Consider the following 27,945-nt stretch of genomic DNA (forward strand, 5'->3'; position numbering starts at 1 on the left):
CCCCACTATGGAGGAGCGTGTCCATCACTACACAGCTGTTCTCCATCGGATTGGTACCGCGATGGACCAGATGATGGAGAGGATGGAACGATGGGAGAGGAGTGGTCTACCGACATCTATCTCAGCTCTCCCACTGCCGACACCACCTACACCACCTACTCCACCTACGTCGTCCTCTGGGTCCAGCGCACTGCGTCTTTCCCCCCGAGGGAGTACGATGGAGCAGCGGCTGGGTGCCAGGGATTTTTGCTCCAGCTAGAGCTCTACCTGGCTACCGTGCGTCCGGCTCCCTCGGGTGAGGAGAGTGTGAGCCTCCTCGTCTCCTGTTTAACGGGCAAAGCCCTGGACTGGGCTAACGCGGTCTGGAACAGTCCAGACTCGGCTCGGGACAACTACCTGGAGTTCACCCGCCGTTTCCGAGCTGTGTTCGATCATCCACCAGAGGGTAAAGCGGCGTGTGAGCGACTGTTCCACCTCAGACAGGAGATGAGGAGCGCGCAGGACTTCGCGTTGGAGTTTAGAACCCTAGCTGCTGGTGCTGGGTGGAATGACAGGGCCCTGATGGACCATTATTGGTCTAGTCTCCGGGAGGACGTCCGGGTGTGGTAGTCTATATTGATGACATCTTGATTTATTCTACCACATGTGCCGCGCATGTTTCCTTGGTGCGCAGGGTTCTTTGGCGACTGCTGGAGCATGACCTATACGTCAAGGCTGAGAAATGTGTATTCTCCAAACCAGCCGTTTCCTTCCTGGGTTATCGCATTTCCAGCTCGGGGATGATGATGGAGTGTGACCGCGTTAACGCCGTGCGTAATTGGCCGACTCCGACCACGGTAAAGGAGGTGCAGCGGTTTTTAGGGTTTGCCAATTACTACCGGAGGTTTATCCGGGGTTTTGGTCAAGTAGCGGCGCCCATTACCTCACTGCTGAAGGGGGGACCGGTGCGTCTGCGGTGGTCAGCAGAGGCTGATGGAGCCTTCAACCAGTACATCCACCACTCATAGTTATTCGTAACATAGGCAAATTTAATATAGCTGGACATACTGTATGCTGCCTCTGGCATAGTGAACAATATGGTCCAGATTAGATAACTTCATATTCTGAATATTAACTTCAATATCTATGTAATATAATCATTAAAATTGTATGAATAGGGCATGATATAAAAACCTAAATTGTATATAATTAATGTAAATGATTAAGAGTTGTGCTTTATTCTATAAACCTTTCATAATGCCTTAAACGTCGACTAACTGAGTAATCAGTCTTCCCTCAAAATGTGTTTTACAATTGAGAGTAATGCTTTTATAAACGTTTACAAATATCTGAAACATATAGATTGATTAAGTTATTAGTCCTACAAAAGATTCATCAATAACTCAATATAAGTGATACGTTTGGGTATTTAATAGGACAAACAAAATGTTTAACAAACCAACAAATGATAATACAACCACATATATCAAATAAAACTTAATTTATGCCTCAATCACATCATAGAAAATCATCTGAAAATAAATACTGTACATGTTTACAGAGAGCAGGGAGCAGAGGGCAGGGAGCAGAGGGAAAAGAGCAGAGAGCAGAGGGCAGGGAGCAGAGGGCAGGGAGCAGAGGGAAAAGAGCAGAGAGCAGAGAGCAGGGAGCAGAGGGCAGGGAGCAGAGGGAAAAGAGCAGAGAGCAGGGAGCAGAGGGCAGGGAGCAGAGGGCAGGGAGCAGAGGGAAAAGAGCAGAGAGCAGAGGGCAGGGAGCAGAGGGCAGGGAGCAGAGGGAAAAGAGCAGAGAGCAGGGAGCAGAGGGCAGGGAGCAGAGGGCAGGGAGCAGAGGGAAAAGAGCAGAGAGCAGAGGGCAGGGAGCAGAGGTCAGGGAGCAGAGGGCAGGGAGCAGAGGGAAAGGAGCAGAGGGCAGGGAGCAGAGGGCAGGGAGCAGAGGGAAAGGAGCAGAGGGCAGGGAGCAGAGGGAAAGGAGCAGAGGGCAGGGAGCAGAGGGCAGGGAGCAGAGGGAAAAGAGCAGAGAGCAGAGGGCAGGGAGCAGAGGGCAGGGAGCAGAGGGAAAAGAGCAGAGAGCAGAGGGCAGGGAGCAGAGGGCAGGGAGCAGAGGGAAAAGAGCAGAGAGCAGAGGGCAGGGAGCAGAGGGAAAAGAGCAGAGAGCAGAGGGCAGGGAGCAGAGGGCAGGGAGCAGAGGGAAAGGAGCAGATGGCAGGGAGCAGAGGGAAAGGAGCAGAGAGCAGAGGGCAGGGAGCAGAGGGCAGGGAGCAGAGGGAAGGGAGCAGAGGGCAGGGAGCAGAGGGAAAGGAGCAGAGGACAGGGAGCAGAGGGAAAGGAGCAGAGGGAAAGGAGCAGAGGGCAGGGAGCAGAGGGCAGGGAGCAGAGGGCAGGGAGCAGAGGGAAAGGAGCAGAGGGAAAGGAGCAGAGGGCAGGGAGCAGAGGGCAGGGAGCAGAGGGAAAGGAGCAGAGGGAAAGGAGCAGAGGGCAGGGAGCAGAGGGCAGGGAGCAGAGGGCAGGGAGCAGAGGGAAAGGAGCAGAGGGAAAGGAGCAGAGAGCAGGGAGCAGAGGGCAGGGAGCAGAGGGCAGGGAGCAGAGGGCAGGGAGCAGAGGGAAAGGAGCAGAGGGCAGGGAGCAGAGGGAAAGGAGCAGAGGGAAAGGAGCAGAGGGCAGGGAGCAGAGGGCAGGGAGCAGAGGGAAAGGAGCAGAGGGAAAGGAGCAGAGGGCAGGGAGCAGAGGGCAGGGAGCAGAGGGCAGGGAGCAGAGGGCAGGGAGCAGAGGGAAAGGAGCAGAGGGAAAGGAGCAGAGAGCAGGGAGCAGAGGGCAGGGAGCAGAGGGCAGGGAGCAGAGGGAAAGGAGCAGAGGGAAAGGAGCAGAGAGCAGGGAGCAGAGGGAAAGGAGCAGAGGGCAGGGAGCAGAGGGAAAGGAGCAGAGGGAAAGGAGCAGGGGGAAAGGAGCAGAGAGCAGGGAGCAGAGGGCAGGGAGCAGAGGGCAGGGAGCAGGGGCAGGGAGCAGGGAGCAGAGGGCAGGGAGAAGAGGGCAGGAGCAGAGGGCAGGGAGCAGAGGGCAGGGAGCAGAGGGCAAGGAGCAGAGGGCAGGGAGCAGAGGGCAGGGAGCAGAGGGCAGGGAGCAGGGAGCAGAGGGCAGGGAGCAGAAGACGATATGAGGATCTTATATCTCTTTCATTTCAACATGCCTTTTATTGACAATATCTTCGTCAGGTCTCCTTTATAAACTAAATTAAATTCATAATTAAATAATTGAAAGTTATTTTTCATTTGTGTAAAATACAATTTCAATATGGAAGCAAATCATCCAAATATATTACTTTATTTTAAAAGGTAGATTTCAATTTCAATGTACAGTCTCCTATATTGGTTCAGAAGACATCCCACCATCTTGAAAACAACTATCATTGTTTCAAGTTCGGGTGGATTGTTGTTTTCTTTAACTTAAAAAATAGAAATACCTCTGTCTGTCTCTCTGTCGCTCTCCATAACTAGTATTTTAACGTGGAAAGGGAAACAATACATTATACACTACAGAGAATAAACTGTACCAATTCAATGCTATGTACATTATTGCATCAGAAAGCCACAACATATTGCAGCATCGTTTAAAACTAGGGATATTACATAGATATAAATGAAAGGCCCATGGTAACCCTGCCAAACAACAGAGTGATGCAAACAGGTTAACATCAGTTCAATTTCAATTCAGTCAATTCAGTCAGCAAACTGAAATGAACTGAAGTTTAATTCCTGAATTCACGGTTTTGAAATGGAACAAACCTCATCCCTGGATACAAATGATGAACACTAATAGATTCTACCTTTCCTCTTAGAAAATAGTGATCGATGATTACATAATATACTGCAGAAACAAAGTACTGTAAGGGTCTAATCCTGACTTGAGCTCTGCACACTTAACTAGCATGTTCTTGAAGAGACTTGAAGTCTCCTGTTGACATCAATGCATCTCAAGTTAAGATTCGGCCCTTATTAAGAAACCAAGAGAATGGTTTCTCTCTCTGAAGTGGGGGCAATGAGAACACTGTCACTAAATGATTTGTTACTATGGCTATCTACTGTATCTACTGTTGCTGCATCAGAAGTAAAGTAAAACCAATAACACAGACTGTTTGATGATGAGAAGAGTTGTGGTGTAGAGATTCAGCTTATTGACTTACATAATACAGACAGAATAGAGACCAAAACTGCATTACTGTGTTACAGTCACTGACATCAAGCAACAACTGAAACATTTGACTGATTTCACACTACTGGGCCAGACCAAGCAGATCCAAGCTATACTGCTCGGGTCTGGTTATGCATCCACTGTTAGTTGCTGGAACCGTGCTGGAAAGGACCATGTGAGAAGAAAATATTCAAGCCCAGCTCAGTATGGTTCAGGTCGGCTCTATAGTGTGAATCAGGTATGACTGTCCTTTTGTCTGGGGGCTGTTATGATAAACACTGTCAAACACACGCAGCTACAAATGTCCATTCATTTAATCGAATAGGAAGACTATGGGTATTCAAGTCATTCAGGAAGCAGTTTGATTCTCTTTATTATACCACAAGAATCCAATACTTAGACCCTCAGTGGTCTTAGCGGGCCCACTGAACCTCACGAACCGCACGCAGCCAGAGAAAAGTTCAATCAATTAAATACACTGTTGTTTGTTGAAGCTTCGCAGTGCAGTAGTCCTCTCAGTTCAGTGCATTGGGTGGGTATTGTATGTAATAGGACATCATCCAGTATGCAGTGCACTCACTGCTCCACAACGTCAGAGGTCCCCTGGTTCTCTGCTCATGTCAGTTTCCCTCCGTGTTGCCTCTGGTGCCCTCTCTACCGATACACTGGGTCGTGTTCATTAGGGTACACCATAGCAAAATATTTTCGCAATGGGAGACAAAAACAAGCATTTCTTATTGGACGAGCTCAGATAGTACCTCACCGTTTTGCTCAGTTTCCTCCCCATTGCACTCAGGCTCTGTCCATTTTCTTCCATTCCCTGCCTACTGAACACGACCCCTGTGTCAAAACCCAGGAATCAATATGGGGTGAAGAGGATAGAGCCGGTGGTGGGCCGGACTGGCCCTGGAGCAGCCCGGAGGAAGGAGGGCATGCAGCCTGGCAGGCCGGCAGTCTGAAAGATGGAGGCGTTGGGCCGCGGATGCAGGGAGATGGAGGGGAGGGTGGTGGGGCAGAAGGGGTTGGAGAGAAACGTAGCAGGGGAGATAGGCTTCACCAGGTCCTTCTGAAGAGCCAGCTTGGCCTTGAGGAGAGGAGAGGACAAAGGTTTAATGAGGGAGCAAATCTATTTATAAAGCAATTATTCTTATTGATTAGCTACAAAAAAAACAAGCTATTATTTTCCATGAGCACGAAGGCGTCTTTAAACCCACTGATGCATAAATATTCCTAAACAGTTTTAAGAAACTGCCAATAAATTTATTAACTATTAATCCCTGAAGTCTAAGCAACGGTTCCTGCGAGGCTTTGATTAGGAACATAGATGATACATACGGCCAGGACTGTGGAGCTGCGTTGTTGTTTGTTGTAAGGGCTGTATTTGGGCTTCATCGGTTTCCCAGCTACTCTGTCCTTGTGCCTTCTGCTGGAGATGTGCTAAGAAAATATAACAACAAAAATCAGTGATGTTACTATGGCTGAATCCCATGGGCCCTGGTCAAAAGCAGTACACTAGGAAGGTTAAAGGGTGCCATTTGGGACACATTATTTTGAGCCAATATTAACACGCTTGTAAGGTCCCTTCAAGCTGTAACAAGACAACAAGCACGGTATATAAATGCCTGTCATGAGAGACTACCTGTTTGAGTTGTATTTCTGAGTTGACGTGGACATCACAGATCTCACAATGGAACGTTTTGTTCTGTAGTCCGGAACCTTTTAGCACGTTGGTGGCCTGTACTTTGAGCTTCGAGCCTGGTCTGGGATAGGCCTTAATTGGACCGGCTCCGTTTCTCGCCTCAAGCATAGTTTTGTGCTTGGAACCTTCAGGGGACAAAATAAATGTCAAAAACATAATTTAGTACATTGAGCAGTGAAAATAACCATAAGTAAAACATAATTTAGTACATTGAGCAGTGAAAATAACCATAAGTAAAACATAATTTAGTACATTGAGCAGTGAAAATAACCATAAGTAAAACATAATTTAGTACATTGAGCAGTGAAAATAACCATAAGTAAAACATAATTTAGTACATTGAGCAGTGAAAATAACCATAAGTAAAACATAATTTAGTACATTGAGCAGTGAAAATAACCATAAGTAAAACATAATTTAGTACATTGAGCAGTGAAAATAACCATAAGTAAAACATAAAAAGAACAACATCTAATTGGTTAGGATTAAAAGTAAACCAGCTTTTGTTTTCAGATCCAAAATTCATATTGGTCAGCTTGAGTTCCAACTGTTTTTTTTTCTGACCTCGCTATAACTACATAACAACGTACATGTCAATGTTAGCTTACATAACAAACATCTGACATATTGTGCCCTTCTGCTTTCAAAGCAATGATGTTTTTTTTGTTTTTTTTACAATAAGGTCAATATGGCGTCTATTGTGATGTTGTGGTCAAGTTGTATACTCGTTGTATAAATATGTTCTGGAAAGGTTTTGTTGTCTTTTTAACAACCAGAAAAAACATGTCCATATAACAACCAAAATATGACATATATCCCATGACGTCTTGATATCTTCATGACAAAAACCTCTTTACCTTGTAACAGACTGTTGACCTTGTAAAACCAGTTTACAACCAAAATATGACATATATCCCATGACGTCTTGATATCTTCATGACAAAAACCTCTTTACCTTGTAACAGACTGTTGACCTTGTAAAACCAGTTTACAACCAAATTATTACAATGTGTAGTATACACTGTTTAGGGAGAGTGCTGTGTGAAGGTATTTGTGGACATTGTTGTGCGATGGGTGTTAATGAGAGTTAAGGAGAGACTAAACAAGAACAAGCTGAAGGTCTGCGGGGGAGTAACCTTAAAATACACACACACAGAACCACACACACCCTCCTCAGAGGGAGTAACACTAACGTTAACACGGCGGTGATGAAATAGAAACAGATGCTGGAACACACCTATGTTGTGGGCCTCCAGCTGCGACAGAGAGTTGACGGCCACTTTGCACAGCGAACAATACAGGAGCTTTTTGGCTTTTTCCTCCTCCGACTCTGGCGTGGGCTGAGTTGCTGTAGCAGCAGCAGTGGTGGGGGACACGAGCCCAGGCTTGGTGCTGCTACTGCCACTGCTGCTAGTCTTCATAACATGCCCCTGTAGTTGTGCTGGCGTAGCTGATGGGGGGCTGGCAGGCGTGGGATCACACAGGACGGATTACAGGGGCTGTGGACAGACATGGCCATTGATGCTGCCAGGGAGGAGGAGGTGGAGATGATGGGGACAAAATCATTTGGAGAAGCAAAGGTTTTATCCGCCTCACTGGGAGGCACAGTGATTTGCTCTGAGATCAAGAAAGAGGGAGGGAGGGAGGGGGGGGGTAGAGAGAGACACACAACATCTGACAGTTAGTCCGGGAGCGCTATGGAATATTACAACTTTTAGTGACACATTTCTGCATATTTTCATTTTGGTGCATTGTGTAAGAGTCTGATCCCTGGAGGAGGGAGAGTTCCTTTTCACACAGCAGCAACTCAGTAGCAGTAGAAGCAGGACTGAGCTTTTGGGCAGTGTTTTCTGTACCCCTATCTGCGTGTGTGTGTGTCCATGTGTTACAGAGCCTAGTCCCCCCCCCCACCCACCCACTCATAACTATGTTGTACCACAACACCATGGAGGACAGGGTCACAAGGCAAGGCTGCCTGAACCAACACCCACACCCCCACACAATCCCTCCACCCTTCTACCATGCCACCCTTACACGTCTTCCCACACGCCACACCCACCCTCCAAACCCATGATCCAACACCCTGCATTAGAAACCCTGCACGTAGCTTTCTATGAATGTCATTCTGCATTCCTCTTCTGAGAATAGTGTGCACTTTACAATGGCTGACTCTATGACATCTAAAAGCTACACGTTACTACACTGGTCTATATTTGTTTGAAACTTCAGTAAGCCTAGCTTCATTAAGCCTAGCTACATTAAGTCTGATTTCCACTAAAAGTCTTCTAGGTACTCTTTGAAGCCAGTTTTAAACTTAACTTAAATATCCTAAGATAAGGTTATCAAATACATTTTGGTCGAAATGTCTATCTGCCCTAGAAGGCGACCGATTAATCGGAATGGCCGATTAATTAGGGCCGATTTCAAGTTTTCATAACAATTGGAAATCTGTATTTTTGGACACCGATTTGGCCAATTTATTTATATTTTTTTTACACCTTTATTTATCATTTATTTAACTAGGCAAGTCAGTTAAGAACACATTCTTATTTTCAATGATGGCCTAGGAACAGTGGGTTAACTGCCTTGTTCAGGGGCAGAATGACAGATGTTTACCTTGTCAGCTCGGGGATTCAATCCACCTGATTACATTGCACTCCACGAGGAGACTGCCTGTTACGCGAATGAGGTAAGAAGCCAAGGTAAGTCGCTAGCTAGCATTAAACTTATCTGATAAAAAAACAATCAATCAATCATAATCACTAGTTAACTACACATGGTTGATAATATTACTAGTTTATCTAGTGTCCTGCGTTGCATATAATCGATGCGGTACGTATTCGCGAAAAAGGACTGTGTTGCTCCAATGTGTACCTAACCATAAACATCAATGCCTTTCTTAAAATCAATACACAAGTATATATTTTTAAACCTGCATATTTAGTTAATATTGCCTGCTAACCTGGCTCGTTGCGAACTCTGTGAAGACTATTTCTTCCTAACAATGACAGCCAACTTCGCCAAACGGGGAATGATTTAACAAAAGCGCATTTGCGAAAAAAAGCACAATCGTTGCACGACTGTACCTAACCATAAACATCAATGCATTTCTTAAAATCAATACACAGAAGTACATATTTTTAAACCTGCATATTTGGCAAAAAAATAATCCAGGTTAGCAGGCAATATTAACCAGGTGAAATTGTGTCACTTCTCTTGCGTTCATTGCACGCAGAGTCAGGGTATATGCAACAGTGTGGGCCGCCTAATTTGCCAGAATTGTACATAATTATGACATAACATTAAAGGTTGTGCAATGTAACAGGAATATTTAGACTTATGGATGCCAGCCGTTAGATAAAATATGTAACGGTTCCGTATTTCACTGAAAGAATAAACGTCTTGTTTTTGAGATGATAGTTTCCGGATTCGACCATATTAATGACCTAAGGCTCGTATTTCTGTGTGTTATTATGTTATAATTAAGTCTATAATTTGATAGAGCAGTCTGACTGAGCGATGGTAGGCACCAGCAGGCTCGTAAGCATTCATTCAAACAGCACTTTCGTGCGTTTTGCCAACAGCTCGTCGCTGTGCTTCAAGCATTGAGCTGTTTATGACTTCAAGCCTATCAACTCCCGAGATTAGGCTGGTGTAACCGATGTGAAATGGCTAGCTGGTTAGCGGGGTGCGCGCTAATAGCGTTTCAAACGTCACTCGCTCTGAGACTTGGAGTGGTTGTTCCCCTTGCTCTGCAAGGGCCGCGGCTTTTGTGGAGAGATGGGTAATGCTGCTTCTAGGGTGGCTGTTGTCTATGTGTTCCTGGTTCGAGCCCAGGTAGGGGCGAGGAGAGGGACGGAAGCTATACTGTTACACTGGCAATACTAAAGTGCCTATAAGAACATCCAATAGTCAAAGGTATATGAAATACAAGTCGTATAGAGAGAAATTGTCCTATAATTCTTATAATAACTACAACCTAAAACTTCTTACTTGGGAATATTGAAGACTCCTGTTAAAAGGAACCACTAGATTTCATATGTTCTCATGTTCTGAGCAAGGAACTTAAATGTTAGCTTTTTTACATGGCACATATTGTTTTTGCATTATTTAAACCAAATTGAACATGTTTCTTTTTATTTGAGGCTAAATTGATTTTATTGATGTATTATATTAAGTTAAAATAAGTGTTAATTCAGTATTGTTGTAATTGTCATTATTACAAATATATATTTTTTAAATCATGTAATGTAAATGTAAATCGTCCGATTAATCAGAATCAGCTTTTTTGGATTCTCCAATAATCAGTATCGGTATCGGCGTTGAAAAATCATAATCGGTCGACCTCTAATCTGCACCAACAGGTCCAACTGGGTTTACAGCGCAGGAGCTAACAAGGGATTAGTTATATTAGCATCCCAAAGCAACATTGATCAGAAATACAGTGTAGACATTGTTAATGTTGTAAATTAATATTGTAGCTGGAATTGATTTTTAATGGAATATCTACATAGGCATACAGAGGCCCATTATCAGCAACCATCACTCCTGTGTTCCAATGGAACGTTGTGTTAGCTAATCCAAGTTAATCATTTTAAAAGGCTAATTGATCATTAGAAAACCCTTTTGCAATTATGTTAGCAGAGCTGAAAACTGTTGTCCTGATTAAAGAAGCAATAAAATTGGCCTCTTTTTTATAGACTAGTTGAGTATCTGGAGCATGAGCATTTGTGGGTTTGATTACAGGCTCAAAATGGCTAGAAACAAATAACTTTCTTCTGAAACTCATCAGTCTATTCTTGTTCTGAGAAATGAAGGGTATTCCATGTGAGAAATTGCCAAGAAACTGAAGATCTCGTACAACGCTGTGTACTACTCTCTTCACAAAACAGTGCAAACTGTCTCTAACCAGAATAGAAAACGGAGTGGGAGGCCCTGGTGCACAACTGAGCAAGAAGACAAGTACATTAGAGTATCTAGTTTGAGAAACAGATGCCTCACAGGTCCTCAACTGGCAGCTTAATTAAATAGTACCCGCAAAACACCTGTCTCAGCGTCAACAGTGAAAAGGCGACTCCGGGATGCTGGACTTCTAGGCAGAGATGGAAAGAAAATGCCGTATCTCAGACTGGCCAATAAAAAGAAAAGATTAAGATGGGAAAAAGAACACAGACACTGGACAGAGGAACTCTGCCTAGAAGGCCAGCATACCGGAGCCACCTCTTCACTGTTGACGTTGAAACTGGTGTTTCAATGATGCTGCCAGTTTTAAGAGAGATTTAAAAAAGGAATTCAACAAAATTATACAGTATACACTACCGTTCAAAAGTTAGGGGTCGCTGAGAAATGTCCTTGTTTTTTAAAGAAAAGCACATTTTTTTGTCCATTAAAATAACATCAAATTGATCAGAAATACAGCGTAGACATTGTTAATGTTGTATATGACTATAATTGACTATTGTTGCCGACCCCTGATTTAGTTCTTCAACTCTCTCTAGTTAAACTGAATCTGACTTCAGCCTCTTTGTTTGCCAGAAACCCAGTGAGGTCAACAACAGCATCCCCCCCGACAGAGAGTGGGCCTGCATCCCAAATGGTACCCTATTCCCATGTACTGAACTGCTTTTGACGAAGGCCCATATGGCTCAGGTGAAATGTAGTAAACTACATAAGGAATAGGGTGCTATTTGGGACGCAACGTGGGTCTAAACAGAGGCTTGTATTAATATGGCACCATGGCAGCGACGATCAGAGAGAAGAAAACCATCCCAGACATCCAACTAGAGGCACTGTGTGAAAAGACACAGACTGTGTCCCACATGGCACCCTATTCCCTATGCAGTGCACTACATAGGGCTCTCGTCAAAAGTAGTGCACTACAGTGCATTCTGAAAGTATTCAGACCCCTTAACGTTTTCCACATTTTGTTAGGTTACAGCCTTATTCTGAAATTGATTAAATTGTTCCCCACCCCTCATCAATCTAAACACAATACCCCATAATCACAAAAACAGGTTTTTAGACATTTTAGCTAAACAAAAGGTGAAATATCACATTTACATAAGTATTCAGACCCTTTACTCAGTACATTGCTGAATCAAATCAAATCAAATGTTATTGGTCACACACATGTTTAGCAGATGTTATTGCGAGTGTAGTGAAATTCTTGTTCTTCTAGTTCTGACAGTGCTGGAATATCGAATAAGTAATATCGAACAATTTCACAACAACTACCTACTACACACAAATCTAAGTAAAGGAAAGGAATAAGAATATATTCATATGTGGATGAGCAATATCAGAGCAGCATAGGCAAAGATTAAATAGATAGTATAGACTACAGTATATACATATGAGATGAGTAATGCAAGATATGCAAACATTATTAAAGTGACATTGTTAAAATGACAAGTGTTCCATTTATTAAAAGTGGCCAATGATTTCATGTCTGTATGTAGGCAGCAGCCTCTCTGTGCTAGTGACGGCTATTTAACAGATGGACTTGAGATAGAAGCTGTTTTTCAGTCTCTCGGTCCCAGCTTTGGATTTTCAGGTCTCTCCAAAGATATTCCATTGGGTTTAAGTCTGGGCTGTGTGCTTAGGGTCGTTGTCCTGTTGGAAGGTGAACCTTCGCCCCAGTCTGAGGTCCTGAGCTCTCTGGGGCTCGTTTTCATCAAGGATCTCTCTGTACTTCATTCATCTTCCCTCGGTCCTGACTAGTCTTCCAGTCCCTGCCCCTGAAAAACATCCCCATAGCATGATGCGTACTCCAAGCAGACTGTCATGTGCCTTTTAACGAGGAGTGGCTTCCGTCTGGCGACTGGATCATAAAGGCCTGATTTGTGGAGCGCTGCAGAGATGGTTGTCTTTCTGGAATGTTCTCCCATCTCCACAGCGGAACTCTGAAGCTCTAATAGAGTGAGCATCGGGTTCTTGGTCACCTCCCTGACCAAGACCCTTCTCCCCCGATTGCTCAGCGGCCAGCTCTAGGAAGATTCTTGGTGGTTCCAAACTTCTTCCATTTGAGAATAATGGAGGCCACTGTGTTCTTGGGGACCTTCAATGCTGCAGACAGTTTTTGGTACCCTTCCTCAGATCTGTGCTTCGACACAATCCTATCTCGGAGCTCTACGGACAATTCCTTCAACCTTATGGCTTGGTTTTTGCTATGACATGCACTGTCAACTGCGGGGCCTTATATAGACAGGTGTGTGAATTTACCACAGGTGGACTCCAATAAAGTTCGAGAAACATATCAAGGATCATCAATGGAAACAGGATGCACCTGAGCTCAATTTCGAGTCTCATAGCAAAGGGTCAAAATACTTATGTAAATAAGTATATATTTTTTTTTCGCTTTATCATTATGGGGTATTGTGTGTAGATTGATGAAGAAAAACATGAATTTAATCAATTTAATAATAAGGCTGTAATGCTATAATATGTGGAAAAAGGGAAGGGGTCTGAATACCTTCCGAATGCACTTATACAGTGCATTCAAAAAGTATTCAGACCCCTTCCCCTTTTCCACATATTATAGCATTACAGCCTTATTATTACATTGATTAAATTCATGTTTTTTAAGGTGCCATGGCATGCAGACAAAGAATACTAACGAGTAGCATCGCTGGCTCATTATATTTTACATTTACATTTTAGTCATCTAGCAGACGCTCTTATCCAGAGTGACTTATAATTAGTGCATTCATCTTAATATAGCTAGGTGAGATAACCCCATATCACAGTCATAGTAAGTTCATTTTTCCTTTCCAGTAAAGTCAGTGCTGGTACGTTAAAGAACTTCTACCTAATCTCTGCAGATGTAACTCTACATTAGAGGGCAGCGAGTTTCTGCCTGTGTCCCAAATGGCACCCTATCACCGATACAGAGCACTACAAGACTGAAGCATGGAGAGGAATGGATGACATACAAGACTGAAGCATGGAGAGGAATGGATGACATACAAAACTGAAGCAGGGAGAGGAATGGATGACATACAAGACTGAAGCATGGAGAGGAATGGATGACAAACAAAACTGAAGCATGGAGAGGAATGGATGACAAACAAGACTGAAGTATGGAGAGGAATGGATGACAAACAAGACTGAAGCATGGAGAGGAATGGATGACATGCAAGACCAAACGTTTCCATATACCTGATTTGTCAGAGTTGCTGGCCATGACAGAGTTGGGTGAGGTGGTGGTGGTGCTTTTCATTGCACTGTCCAGGGAAGGAGGAAGAGTAGGAGGAGGAGGGGAACTCTTGAGCGGCTTATTCTTGGTGTTCTCTTGTGCTTTGAGCTTCTTGGCATGTTTACTGCCTTTGTAGTGCGCCTCGGCTTGGCTCTAGAAGGAGAACAAATGAACCATGCAATCAGGCTCGTTTCTCACACAACGGGTCTTAGTCTCACATCATGGACTGCAATCACACACGCGGGGGCATACACAGACACACAGGCACACACACACACACACACACACACACACACACACACACACACACACACACACACACACACACACACACACACACACACACACACACACACACACACACACACACACACACACACACACACACACACACACACACACACACACACACACACACACACACACACACACACACACACACACACACACACACAAACCTTGTAAAACCAGTTTACAACCAAATTATTACAATGTGTAGTATACACTGTTTAGGGAGAGTGCTGTGTGAAGGTATTTGTGGACATTGCTGTGAGATGGGTGTTAATGAGAATTAAGGAGAGACTAAACAAGAACAAGCTGAAAGTCTCTGGGGGAGTAACCTTAACACACACACTCTTCAATCACTCAGAGGAAAAACACAGCTTTCAATAGGCTGGCCCAATCAGAGGGAAAATGAGAGAGATGCTTGAAAGTGTTTGATTTGTAGAGCGGATCAGGATATTAGGATTTTCATAAAGCCGATGGGAGGAAGTTGTGTGTGTGTGTGTGTGTGTGTGTGTGTGTGTGTGTGTGTGCGTGCGTGCGTGCGCGCGCGTGCGTGTGTGTGTGTGTGAGAGAGAGAGAGAGAGAGAGAGAGAGAGAGAGAGAGAGAGAGAGCTTTAGACTAAATGTATTCTTGGTAAGAAAATAAATTAAATGCAATCTAGTGAATGAGTATTATAGACACTCTGCTTGCTTAGGGAGTACCGCTTTCTCCTGATCCTTGCTAGCACACGTGACCGCCCTCCTTGACAACGTACCAACCATTTCAGCTATTGAAAAACATCTAATTAGCTAGCTCCATCCGTGACATTTCAAGCTAGCAGTGGAGTGAGCTTACACCTGGCAAACCGGTGCGCCTGGCACCTACTACCATACCCTGTTCAAAGCAGGTGGTCTTAATGTTTGTACACTCAGTGTATTTCAGGGGTGGGTAAACTACAGGGGGAGGGGCATACTAGATAGAAAGTATGTAGAAATGATAATTAGACATATATTTTCAAATAACTGCCCTTTTTCTGGCACACAAATTGATATATATATATATATATATATATATATATATATATATATACAGTACCAGTCAAAGGTTTGACACACCTGAAATATGTAACAGACATATTTCAACATCAACTGTTCAGAGGAGACTGTGTGAATTAGGCCTTCTTGGTTGAATTGTTGCAAATAAACCACTACTAAAGGACACCAATAAGAAGAAGAGACTTGCTTGAGCCAAGAAACACAAGCAATGGACATTAGACCGGTGGAAATCTGTCCTTTGGTCTGATGAGTTCAAATTTGAGATTTGTGGTTCCAACTGCCGTGTCTTTGTGAGACACAGAGTAGGTGAACGGATGATTTCTGCATGTGTTGTTCCCACCGTGAAGCATGGAGGAGGAGGTTTGATGATGCTTTGCTGGTGACACTGTCTGTGATTTATTCAGAATTCAAGGCACACTTAACCAGCATGGCTACCACAGGATTCTGCAATTATACGCCATCCCATCTGGTTTGCGCTTAGTGGGGTGGGTGGCAGGTAGCATAGTGGTTAGAGCGTTGAAAGATCAAATCCCCGAGCTGACTGTAATGAACTTCGTCTGCTGTTAGAAGAGAGGCAAACCGAAATGCAGCATGTAGGTTACTCATGACCTTTAATAAAGAAAATACGGTACATGAAATAACGGAAGAAGAAAACAACAAACGAAAGAAACTAATACAGCCTATCTGGTGACTAACACAAAGACAGGTACAATCACCCACGAAATACAACGCGCACTCAGGCTACCTAAATACGGTTCCCAATCCGAGACAACTAGAATCAGCTGACTCCAATTAGGAATCGCCTCAGGCAGCCAAGCCTAACTAGACACACCCCTAATAATACACACTCCCAATTAATACAAACCCTAATACGAAAATACAACATATAAACCCATGTCACACCCTGGCCTACCCAAACATATAACAAAAACACAAGATACAATGACCAAGGCGTGACACTGACATGGTAAAAATCTGTCATTCTGCCACTGAACAAGGCACTGTTCCTAGGCCGTCATTTAAAATAAGAATTTGTTCTTAACTGACTTGCCTAATTAAATAAAGGTAAAATAAAAAATAAAAAATTCAACAGGACAATGATCCAAAACACACCTCCAGGCTGTATAAGGGCTATTTGACCAAGAAGGTGAGTGATGGAGTGCTGCATCAGATGACCTAGCCTCCACAATCACCAGACCTCAACCCAATTGAGATGGTTTGGGATGAGTTGGACCGCAGAATGAAGGAAAAGCAGCCAACAAGTGTTCAGCATATTTGGAAACTCCTTCAAGATTGTTGGAAAAGCATTCCTCATGAAGCTGGTTGAGGGAATGCCAAGATTGTGAAAAGCTGTCATCAAGGCAAAGGGTGGCTCCTTTGAAAAATCTCAAATGTATATTTGTATTTGTTTAACAATTTTTGGTTGCTACATGTTTCCATGTGTTATTTCATAGTTTTGATGTCTTCACTATTGTTCTACAATGTGGAAAATAGTACAAATAAAGAAAAACCCTTGAATGAGTAGGAGTGTCCATCACTGTAATTGGTAGTTACAGTCTTGTCCCACCACTGCAACTCCCATACGGACTCAGGAGAGGCAAGGGTCGAGAGCCATGCGTTTCCCGAAACACGACCCCTCCAAGCCACACTGCTCTTGACACACTGCCCGCTTAACCCGGAAGCTAGTCGCCCCAATGTGTCGGAGAAAACTACAAGGAGTCTCTAGAGCGCAATGGGACAAGGACATCCCAGTCGGCCAAACCCTCCCCGAACTCGGACGATGCTGGGCCAATTGTTCATTTACATTTACATTTAAGTCATTTAGCAGACGCTCTTATCCAGAGCGACTTACAAATTGGTGCATTCACCTTATGACATCCAGTGGGACAGTCACTTAACAATAGTGCATCTAAAACTTAGGGGGGGGGTGGGGTGAGAGGGATTACTTAACCTATCCTAGGTATTCCTTAAAGAGGTGGGGTTTCAGGTGTCTCCGGAAGGTGGTGATTGACTCCGCTGTCCTGGCGTCGTGAGGGAGTTTGTTCCACCATTGGGGGGCCAGGGCAGCGAACAGTTTTGACTGGGCTGAGCGGGAGCTGTACTTCCTCAGTGGTAGGGAGGCGAGCAGGCCAGAGGTGGATGAACGCAGTGCCCTTGTTTGGGTGTAGGGCCTGATCAGAGCCTGGAGGTACTGAGGTGCCGTTCCCCTCACAGCTCCGTAGGCAAGCACCATGGTCTTGTAGCGGATGCGAGCTTCAACTGGAAGCCAGTGGAGAGAACGGAGGAGCGGGGTGACGTGAGAGAACTTGGGAAGGTTGAACACCAGACGGGCTGCGGCGTTCTGGATGAGTTGAAGGGGTTTAATGGCACAGGCAGGGAGCCCAGCCAACAGCGAGTTGCAGTAATCCAGACGGGAGATGACAAGTGCCTGGATTAGGACCTGCGCCGCTTCCTGTGTGAGGCAGGGTCGTACTCTGCGGATGTTGTAGAGCATGAACCTACAGGAACGGGCCACCGCCTTGATGTTAGTTGAGAACGACAGGGTGTTGTCCAGGATCACGCCAAGGTTCTTGGCGCTCTGGGAGGAGGACACAATGGAGTTGTCAACCGTGATGGCGAGATCATGGAACGGGCAGTCCTTCCCCGGGAGGAAGAGCAGCTCCGTCTTGCCGAGGTTCAGCTTGAGGTGGTGATCCGTCATCCACACTGATATGTCTGCCAGACATGCAGAGATGCGATTCGCCACCTGGTCATCAGAAGGGGGAAAGGAGAAGATTAATTGTGTGTCGTCTGCATAGCAATGATAAGAGAGACCATGTGAGGTTATGACAGAGCCAAGTGACTTGGTGTATAGCGAGAATAGGAGAGGGCCAAGAACAGAGCCTGGGGGACACCAGTGGTGAGAGCGCGTGGTGAGGAGACAGATTCTCGCCACGCCACCTGGTAGGAGCGACCTGTCAGGTAGGACGCAATCCAAGCGTGGGCCGCGCCGGAGATGCCCAACTCGGAGAGGGTGGAGAGGAGGATCTGATGGTTCACAGTATCGAAGGCAGCCGATAGATCTAGAAGGATGAGAGCAGAGGAGAGAGAGTTAGCTTTAGCAGTGCGGAGCGCCTCCGTGATACAGAGGAGAGCAGTCTCAGTTGAATGACTAGTCTTGAAACCTGACTGATTAGGATCAAGAAGGTCATTCAGAGAGAGATAGCGGGAGAGCTGGCCAAGGACGGCACGTTCAAGAGTTTTGGAGAGAAAAGAAAGAAGGGATACTGGTCTGTAATTGTTGACATCGGAGGGATCGAGTGTAGGTTTTTTCAGAAGGGGTGCAACTCTCGCTCTCTTGAAGACGGAAGGGACGTAGCCAACGGTCAGGGATGAGTTGATGAGCGAGGTGAGGTAAGGGAGAAGGTCTCCGGAAATGGTCTGGAGAAGAGAGGAGGGGATAGGGTCAAGCGGGCAGGTTGTTGGGCGGCCGGCCGTCACAAGACGCGAGATTTCATCTGGAGAGAGAGGGGAGAAAGAGGTCAGAGCACAGGGTAGGGCAGTGTGAGCAGAACCAGCGGTGTCGTTTGACTTAGCAAACGAGGATCGGATGTCGTCGACCTTCTTTTCAAAATGGTTGACGAAGTCATCTGCAGAGAGGGAGGAGGGGGGGGAGGGGGCGGAGGATTCAGGAGGGAGGAGAAGGTGGCAAAGAGCTTCCTAGGGTTAGAGGCAGAAGCTTGGAATTTAGCGTGGTAGAAAGTGGCTTTAGCAGCAGAGACAGAGGAGGAAAATGTAGAGAGGAGGGAGTGAAAGGATGCCAGGTCCGCAGAGAGGCGAGTTTTCCTCCATTTCCGCTCGGCTGCCCGGAGCCCTGTTCTGTGAGCTCGCAATGAGTCATCGAGCCACGGCAGATGTGTGGTGTTGTGGCGGAGCGGGAGGGGAGGACCGAGCCGGCCTGGAGGATAGGGGACATAGAGAGTCAAGGGATGCAGAGAGGGAGGAGAGGAGGGTTGAGGAGGCAGAATCAGGAGATAGGTGGGAGAAGGTTTGAGCGGAGGGAAGAGATGATAGGATGGAAGAGGAGAGAGTAGCGGGGGAGAGAGAGCGAAGGTTGGGACGGCGCGATACCATCCGAGTAGGGGCAGTGTGGGAGGTGTTGGATGAGAGCGAGAGGGAAAAGGATACAAGGCAGTGGTCGGAGACTTGGAGGGGAGTTGCAATGAGGTTAGTGGAAGAACAGCATCTAGTAAAGATGAGGTCGAGCGTATTGCCTGCCTTGTGAGTAGGGGGAAGGTGAGAGGGTGAGGTCAAAAGAGGAGAGGAGTGGAAAGAAGGAGGCAGAGAGGAAAGAGTCAAAGGTAGACGTGGGGAGGTTAAAGTCGCCCAGAACTGTGAGAGGTGAGCCGTCCTCAGGAAAGGAGCTTATCAAGGCATCAAGCTCATTGATGAACTCTCCGAGGGAACCTGGAGGGCGATAAATGATAAGGATGTTAAGCTTGAAAGGGCTAGTAACTGTGACAGCATGGAATTCAAAGGAGGCGATAGACAGATGGGTAAGGGGAGAAAGAGAGAATGACCACTTGGGAGAGATGAGGATCCCGGTGCCACCACCCCGCTGACCAGACGCTCTCGGGGTGTGCGAGAACACGTGGGCGGACGAAGAGAGAGCAGTAGGAGTAGCAGTGTTGTCTGTGGTGATCCATGTTTCCGTCAGGGCCAAGAAGTCGAGGGACTGGAGGGAGGCATGGGCTGAGATGAACTCTGCCTTGTTGTTGTGTGCTGCCTCATGGATCTCCCGGTCACGGCCTTGGGCCTCGGTTGAATTATTAGTCAAATACAATATTTGTCCTGGCATTTTTCTTGAACCATGATCCTCTTCTGGAAGACTCCGGCCTCAATTACTTTTAAAGGTATATGATCCTAGTCATCACACGTATATATTTCAAATCCCTGTGGCTATAGGAAAGGATTACTGCCGCTACCTTGCTCTCAAACCAAGTTGCATAATTTGAGGATGCAAACTGAAGTGAAGATATCCCTGTGCTTATAACATTTACAGAAAACCCATAGGTATCCATGGAAATTCAGAACCTCCAACCAGGAGTAAGAATTATCTTTCGAGAAAGTCATTAAGTTGTGGGCACATGAGTCACTTGTGAAATTAGATTATTGCTGTGACTCAAGTGCTGCATCCCCAATGGCACCCTATGGGCCCTGGTCAAAAGTAGTGCACTATATAGGGAATAGGGTGCCATTGGGGATGTAAACAACATGATTCACCCATACTTCCCGGGGTGACCACAAGTCAGATGGAACACTAGCGGAAATCGAAAATCAAGTGTTTTCTCTGTCACAGATCAAATTAGACACAATATGTGTGTGTGTGTGTGTGTGTGTGTGTGTGTGTGTGTGTGTGTGTGTGTGTGTGTGTGTGTGTGTGTGTGTGTGTGTGTGTGTGTGTGTGTGTGTGTGTGTGTGTGTGTGTGTGTGTGTGTGTGTGTGTGTGTGTGTGTGTGTGTGTGTGTGTGTGTGTGTGTGTGTGTGTGTGTGTGCGTGTGTGTGGATATGGTGTGTGTATGAATGAGAGAAGGGTTTAAAGATCTGCTTTCCTGATAAGTGCTATTTTCACCTCATTCTCAGCCCTGATTTCAATATTTTTTCTAAGAAAGCATTTATGAATAGATATAGTGGAACAATCCTTTAATAATAGATATTTTGCAAAGATAAGATAATTAACAACTGAAAGAGTACCAGATGAGAGTACACACTAGAAAAAGGCTAATATACTGTCGATACAGAGAGCGAGTAAACCTGTCTGTTACCTACAGTAGATGTACTGTAGTTGTCAATGGCATCAAATTCCTGATTGGAGTACAAGAAGTGAGTACACATGGAAAAAAGGCTAATATACAGTATTGTAAACACCTTTCGGTTGCTACCTTTAGTAGGTGGTGATGTTAATGATATCAGTGTATTACTCAACAGCTGCTCCTCCAGGCTATGCTCATCTATTGTACACATAGAGCTGTCTAAGAGAAACACACTGGCACACTATTACAACCTGTCTTTGGATCACAATGACTAGTGTTTGCATTTGTTCTCCATTACAGACACCCGAGGTTCAATATACAGTACATTATGTCAGCAATCTGAGGAGTAGCAGACAGATTTTATTGAGACATTTATAGCTTGAGGGCCGAGCGCCAGTCTCATGAATGGAGTTGGCCCGATGCTTTTGAAAACCAACCTCTTTCTCAGCATTTCTCTCTCCCTCTCTCTTTCTTGCACTCTTGCTCTCTCTGCACCCCTCTCTCTCTCTGCCTCTCTGTCTCTCTCTCGCTCTCTGCATCACTCACCCCCATTCTTTTTCACTTATTATACCCTCTCTTCCAAACCCCCCACCCCCCACTCCCCCTCCACCACCCCCTCCTCTCTTTCTTTCTCTATTTTCCTGTCTGCTTCACTACATTGTTCCCCCCACGCCTGTCTAGTCCATGTTCCCTACATGGTACTGCTAAACAGTCAGTGACAGCTATCCTATGACTGTTCTGTTCTGCAGTACTGCTGCTTTCCTTGCATGCTCATGACACACTCACTCCTGTACTGCAGTGGCTTCCGGATGCCTTTGCTGTGTGTGTGTGTGTGTGTGTGTGTGTGTGTGTGTGTGTGTGTGTGTGTGTGTGTGTGTGTGTGTGTGTGTGTGTGTGTGTGTGTGTGTGTGTGTGTGTGTGTGTGTGTGTGTGTGTGTGTGTGTGTGTGTGTGTGTGTGTGTGTGTGTGTGTGTGTGTGTGCGTGCGTGCATGCGTGGGTGGGTGTGTGTATGTGTGTTTGTGTGTATGTGTGCAGCCCTATATCCCCAGACTGAATCACTGACTATCTAAGATGAATCAGCCAATTATGCACTATGAGTGTTCAGGTTTTCACGCCAGCTGTCACAACTTATACCTTTCCCTCTCAGTTCACCACTGTCACAGTCACAGAGCATATCCAGTCATCTAACCTCACCTTGGTGCCATAACTCCTTCCCAAAAACTGTTGGTCTAGATACTGTAATATTGGTGTAGACTTTAGCCCTGGCAGACTCCATGTCAATCTAAACACGTATTGGTTACTCAATAACTGTTACTGCTTGACCAAATAAATATAAAATAAAACCTAATAGACTTAATAAAAGTTAATTGTTAAAAGAATGTGCCATGATTTCTACATTTGCATTGTGTTATGGTATTATAGCTGTTTTCTTTTCCACTCTTAGTGAGGCAACTAGATAGGGTCGGCAGATGTGTGTGGTGTTGTGGCCTAGTTAAGTTGGGCTTTCAGCAACAACTAATCTGGACATATTCATTATGATGAGAACTCCAGTGAGTATGCATTACACATAAAAACATACACTTGAAACTTGGTTTCTCTTTGTGGGATATATTATTGGTGTGTTTGTCTGTTTCTTTCCCAGTCCCATTGAGGCTATAATTGAGGAGCAGATGCTGTGTTGTGGCACAGTTTTCCTATGTTTTTTTATTCCCACACTATGAGGTCAAATCAAATCAAATTTTATTTGTCACATACACATGGTTAGCAGATGTTAGTGCGAGTGTAGCGAAATGCTTGTGCTTCTAGTTCCGACAATGCAGTAATAACCAACAAGTAATCTAGCTAACAATTCCAAAACTACTACCTTATAGACACAAGTGTAAGGGGATAAAGAATATGTACATAAAGATATATGAATGAGTGATGGTACAGAGCGGCATAGGCAAGATACAGTAGATGGTATTGAGTGCAGTATATACATATGAGATGAGTATGTAAACAAAGTGGCATAGTTAAAGTGGCTAGTGATACATCTATTACATAAGGATGCAGTAGATGATATAGAGTACAGTATATACGTATACATATGAGATTAATAATGTAGTGTATGTAAACATTATATTAGATAGCATTGTTTAAAGTGGCTAGTGATATATTTTACATCATTCCCCATCAATTCCCATTATTAAAGTGGCTGGAGTTGAGTCAGTGTGTTGGCAGCAGCCACTCAATGTTAGTGGTGGCTGTTTAACAGTCTGATGGCCTTGAGATAGGAGCTGTTTTTCAGTCTCTCGGTCCCAGCTTTGATGCACCTGTTCTGACCTCGCCTTCTGGATGATAACGGGGTGAACAGGCAGTGGCTCGGGTGGTTGCTGTCCTTGATGATCTTTATGGCCTTCCTGTGACATCGGGTGGTGTAGGTGTCCTGGAGGGCAGGTAGTTTGCCCCCGGTGATGCGTTGTGCAGACCTCACTACCCTCTGGAGAGCCTTATGGTTGCTTACAGCAGTTGCCGTACCAGGCGGTGATACAGCCCGACAGGATGCTCTCGATTGTGCATCTGTAGAAGTTTGTGAGTGCTTTTGGTGACAAGCCGAATTTCTTCAGCCTCCTGAGGTTGAAGAGGCGCTGCTGCGCCTTCTTCACGATGCTGTCTGTGTGGGTGGACCAATTCAGTTTGTCTGTGATGTGTACGCCGAGGAACTTAAAACTTGCTACCCTCTCCACTACTGTTGCATCGATGTGGACAGGGGGGTGTTCCCTCTGCTGTTTCCTGAAGTCCACAATCATCTCCTTAGTTTTGTTGACGTTGAGTGTGAGGTTATTTTCCTGACACCATACTCCGAGGGCCCTCACCTCCTCCTCCCTGTAGGCCGTCTCGTCGTTGTTAGTAATCAAGCCTACCACTGTTGTGTCGTCTGCAAACTTGATGATTGAGTTGGAGGTGTGCGTGGCCACGCAGTCGTGGGTGAACAGGGAGTACAGGAGAGGGCTCAGAACGCACCCTTGTGGGGCCCCAGTGTTGAGGATCAGTGGGGTGGAGATGTTGTTGGGGGCGGCCCGTCAGGAAGTCCAGTACCCAGTTGCACAGAGCGGGGTCGAGACCCAGGGTCTCGAGCTTGATGACGAGCTTGGAGTGCACTATGGTGTTAAATGCCGAGCTGTAGTCGATGAACAGCATTCTCACATAGGTATTCCTCTTGTCCAGATGGGTTAGGGCAGTGTGCAGTGTGGTTGAGATTGCATCGTCTGTGGACCTATTTGGGCGGTAAGCAAATTGGAGTGGGTCTAGGGTGTCAGGTAGGGTGGAGGTGATATGGTCCTTGACTAGTCTCTCAAAGCACTTCATGATGACAGAAGTGAGTGCTACGGGGCAGTAGTCGTTTAGCTCAGTTACCTTAGCTTTCTTGGGAACAGGAACAATGGTGGCCCTCTTGAAGCATGTGGGAACAACAGATTGGGATAGGGATTGATTGAATATGTCCGTAAACACACCAGCCAGCTGGTCTGCGCATGCTCTGAGGGCGCGGCTGGGGATGCCGTCTGGGCCTGCAGCCTTGCGAGGGTTGACACGTCGGCTGCAGGGAAGGAGAGTCCGCATGTTTTAGTTGCGGGCAGTGTCAGTGGCACTGTATTGTCCTCAAAGCGGGCAAAAAAGTTATTTAGTCTGCCTGGGAGCAAGACATCCTGGTCCGTGACGGTGCTGTTTTTCTTTTTGTAATCCGTGATTGACTGTAGACCCTGCCACATACCTCTTGTGTCTGAGCCATTGAATTGAGATTCTACTTTGTCTCTATACTGACGCTTAGCTTGTTTGATTGCCTTGCAGAGGAAATAGTTACACTGTTTGTCATGTTCGGTCATGTTTCCGGTCACCTTGCCCTCATTAAAAGCAGTGGTTCGCGCTTTCAGTTTCACGCGAATGCTGCCTTCAGTCCAAGGTTTCTGGTTTGGGAATGTTTTAATCATTGCTATGGGAATGACATCTTCAACGCACGTTCTAATGAACTCGCACACAGAATCAGCGTATTCGTCAATGTTGTCGTCTGACGCAATACGGAACATATCCCAGTCCACGTGATGGAAGCAGTCTTGGAGTGTGGAATCAGATTGGTCGGACCAGCGTTGAACAGACCTCAGCGCGGGAGCTTCTTGTTTTAGTTTCTGTCTGTAGGCAGGGATCAACAAAATAGAGTCATGGTCAGCTTTTCCAAAAGGAGGGCGGGGAAGGGCCTTATATGCGTCGCGGAAGTTGTAATAGCAATGATCCAAGGTTTTTCCAGCCCTGGTTGCGCAATCGATATGCTGATAAAATTTATGGAGTCTTGTTTTCAGATTAGCCTTGTTAAAATCCCCAGCTACAATGAATGCAGCCTCCGGATATATGGATTCCAGAAAAGAGTCAAATAAAGTTAGTTCAGAGCCATCGATGTGTCTGTTTGGGGGGAATATATACGGCTGTGATTATAATCGAAGAGAATTCCCTTGGTAGGTAATGCGGTCTACATTTGATTGTGAGGAATTCTAAATCAGGTGAACAGAAGGACTTGAGTTCCTGTATGTTGTTGTGGCCACACCACGTCCCGTTAACCATAAAGCATACGCTCCCGCCCCTCTTCTTACCAGAAAGATGTTTGTTTCTGTCGGCGCGATGCGTGGAGAAACCAGCTGGCTGCACCGTCTCCAGGTTGGAATAATAATGTGAAATTGTGAAAATTATGATAAACCCCTTTTAGTGTAAGAGCTCTTTGAAAAGATCGCTTGAAATTTCAGCCTGATTTGGTGGGATGGAGTTTTGGCCTGCCTGGTGACATCAACAGTGGTAAATGTAGTAAATGTAGTAAATTAGGCCTAATAGGTCAATAAGAAAGACAGTTCCCAACCTCTCTAGTTGTCAATTTTCCCCTCTCCACTCATACCACTCCCAGAAATGTTAAATTGAAAGCAATCACAGTAAGGTACCTAATTGTTACCCAGAAATGATTTGGATATTGAGATAAAAATGGATACATTGGATCTTTAAAGATAGGCTTAATCTGGAGTGGCCTGGCGTTTGGGTCTTTTTTTACTCCACTATGTTTTCCCCAGAAACCAAATATCATCCTGTTAAGTGTTAAGAAACACCCACTAAATTAATCATAGCTAATTAAAATGAATTGCTCACTGGAAGGAAACCTCTGAAACAAGGACAGAAAGACTTTGTATATGTCCCAAACGGCACCCTATTCCCTATATAGTGCACTACTTTTGAACAGAGTCCTAAGGGCCCTGGTGAAAAATAGTGCACTCTACAGAGAATAGGGTGCCATTTAGGACGTAGGTATCACCTCTCGTTTTCCAGCCTCCTCCACTTATCTTGTTACCTTTAACTCTTCTAATGCTCTCCTTGGCCTTGGTAATCATGTTAATGTAGGAGGCAAAGCACCAACACACAACATTAAGCAATCTTTACACTGACAATACCCAGCAGCAGTACTACTACTAGCAGACATGGGTTCAACTACTATTGAAAACTTTCAAATACTTTAAGTGTTTGCTTTAGCCTGCCTGGCTGCTTTGCTTTCATCTCGATTATATGTATCTGTCTCTTCAATTTAGCCCAAAATGGTTGAGGAAAAGAGGTCAGGGTATCATCAAGAGGTACTGACCATTATATTCATGTCTGTCTTCTCTCTTCCCTGAAGCTTAACTGTACTCATTTAATATTGGTCCAACTTCAAACATACACTTCTTATGATAACTACCAGTAACCAATCTGAAACAACAGCAGGAGAACTAAAAAGGAACATGGTGCAACATACTGGTGAGTGTAGTCTAGATAGGGTTATGTCAGTAAAGTTGGTAGAGAACTAAAAAGGAACATGGTACAACATACTGGTGAGTGTAGTCTAGATAGGGTTATGTCAGTAAAGTTGGTAGAGAACTAAAAAGGAACATGGTGCAACATACTGGTGAGTGTGGTCTAGATAGGGTTATGTCAGTAAAGTTGGTAGAGAACTAAAAAGGAACATGGTGCAACATACTGGTGAGTGTAGTCTAGATAGGGTTATGTCAGTAAACTTGGTAGCCAATCTGTTCATGTTTAATTTCTATTGCAAAGTACTGCATCGAAAGGCTCTTTAACAAAGTAAGGAAAAAATCAGAATCTATAAATATGTTATAAACCTGTCAGTTTTCCTTTGGGTTTAACCTCAAGCATAACTACTCAATTAAAATGATTCATTAAATAAAAAATACATATTTATTTTATAGAGGCTGCACATAAACCACTGCTGGACACATTAATCAGAAGCCCTTACTAATATGAGTAATTTCTAAATGTGTGTCCCAAATGGCACCCTATTCCCTATAAAGTGTTGACTATGAAGAGTTTAGGGTACCATTTCAGACGCAACCTAAACCTCTGGCTCATAAAATGTTCTACAGATGTAGAATCTTCATTTGATTACCCTGTTGCAGGAGAACATTTCTGAAATGCAGGAAATGTAAAACTTGTAGTGTTGTTGAGGTTTAAAAAGTTTGGGACTTACACTTTGATATTTCAGACTTGATTTTCCCTTATGGAAAATGTATCAACCCCTACAGAAATGTCAATGAATTATAATCCACATAGTCATTTACATTTCCTGTTGCAGCAAGATTATTTTTCTGCTGTAGCAAACTGCTCCAATTCAGATCCTACATCTGTAATTGAGGACGTTAAGTACCACAGACTTTGACTTGAATGCTCTTTTACAGTCATAATATAAGGGCTAA

General features: G+C 44.9%; 1 protein-coding gene across 1 annotated transcript in view; it reads right to left on the bottom strand.

The window, feature by feature from the left end:
* Positions 1 to 3,019: 3,019 nt before the first annotated feature.
* Positions 3,020 to 27,945, bottom strand: part of LOC124044029 (zinc finger protein 385B-like) — a 199,738-nt gene continuing 174,812 nt past the window's right edge. The window contains 6 exon segments of the mRNA XM_046363340.1: positions 3,020 to 5,268; positions 5,520 to 5,621; positions 5,824 to 6,008; positions 7,121 to 7,301; positions 7,304 to 7,500; positions 14,041 to 14,230. Coding sequence (XP_046219296.1) covers positions 5,044 to 5,268; positions 5,520 to 5,621; positions 5,824 to 6,008; positions 7,121 to 7,301; positions 7,304 to 7,500; positions 14,041 to 14,230 — 1,080 coding nt within the window. The 3' untranslated portion in view covers positions 3,020 to 5,043.

The sequence above is a fragment of the Oncorhynchus gorbuscha genome, linkage group LG09, assembly GCF_021184085.1.
Source record: "Oncorhynchus gorbuscha isolate QuinsamMale2020 ecotype Even-year linkage group LG09, OgorEven_v1.0, whole genome shotgun sequence".
NCBI lineage: Eukaryota > Metazoa > Chordata > Actinopteri > Salmoniformes > Salmonidae > Oncorhynchus > Oncorhynchus gorbuscha.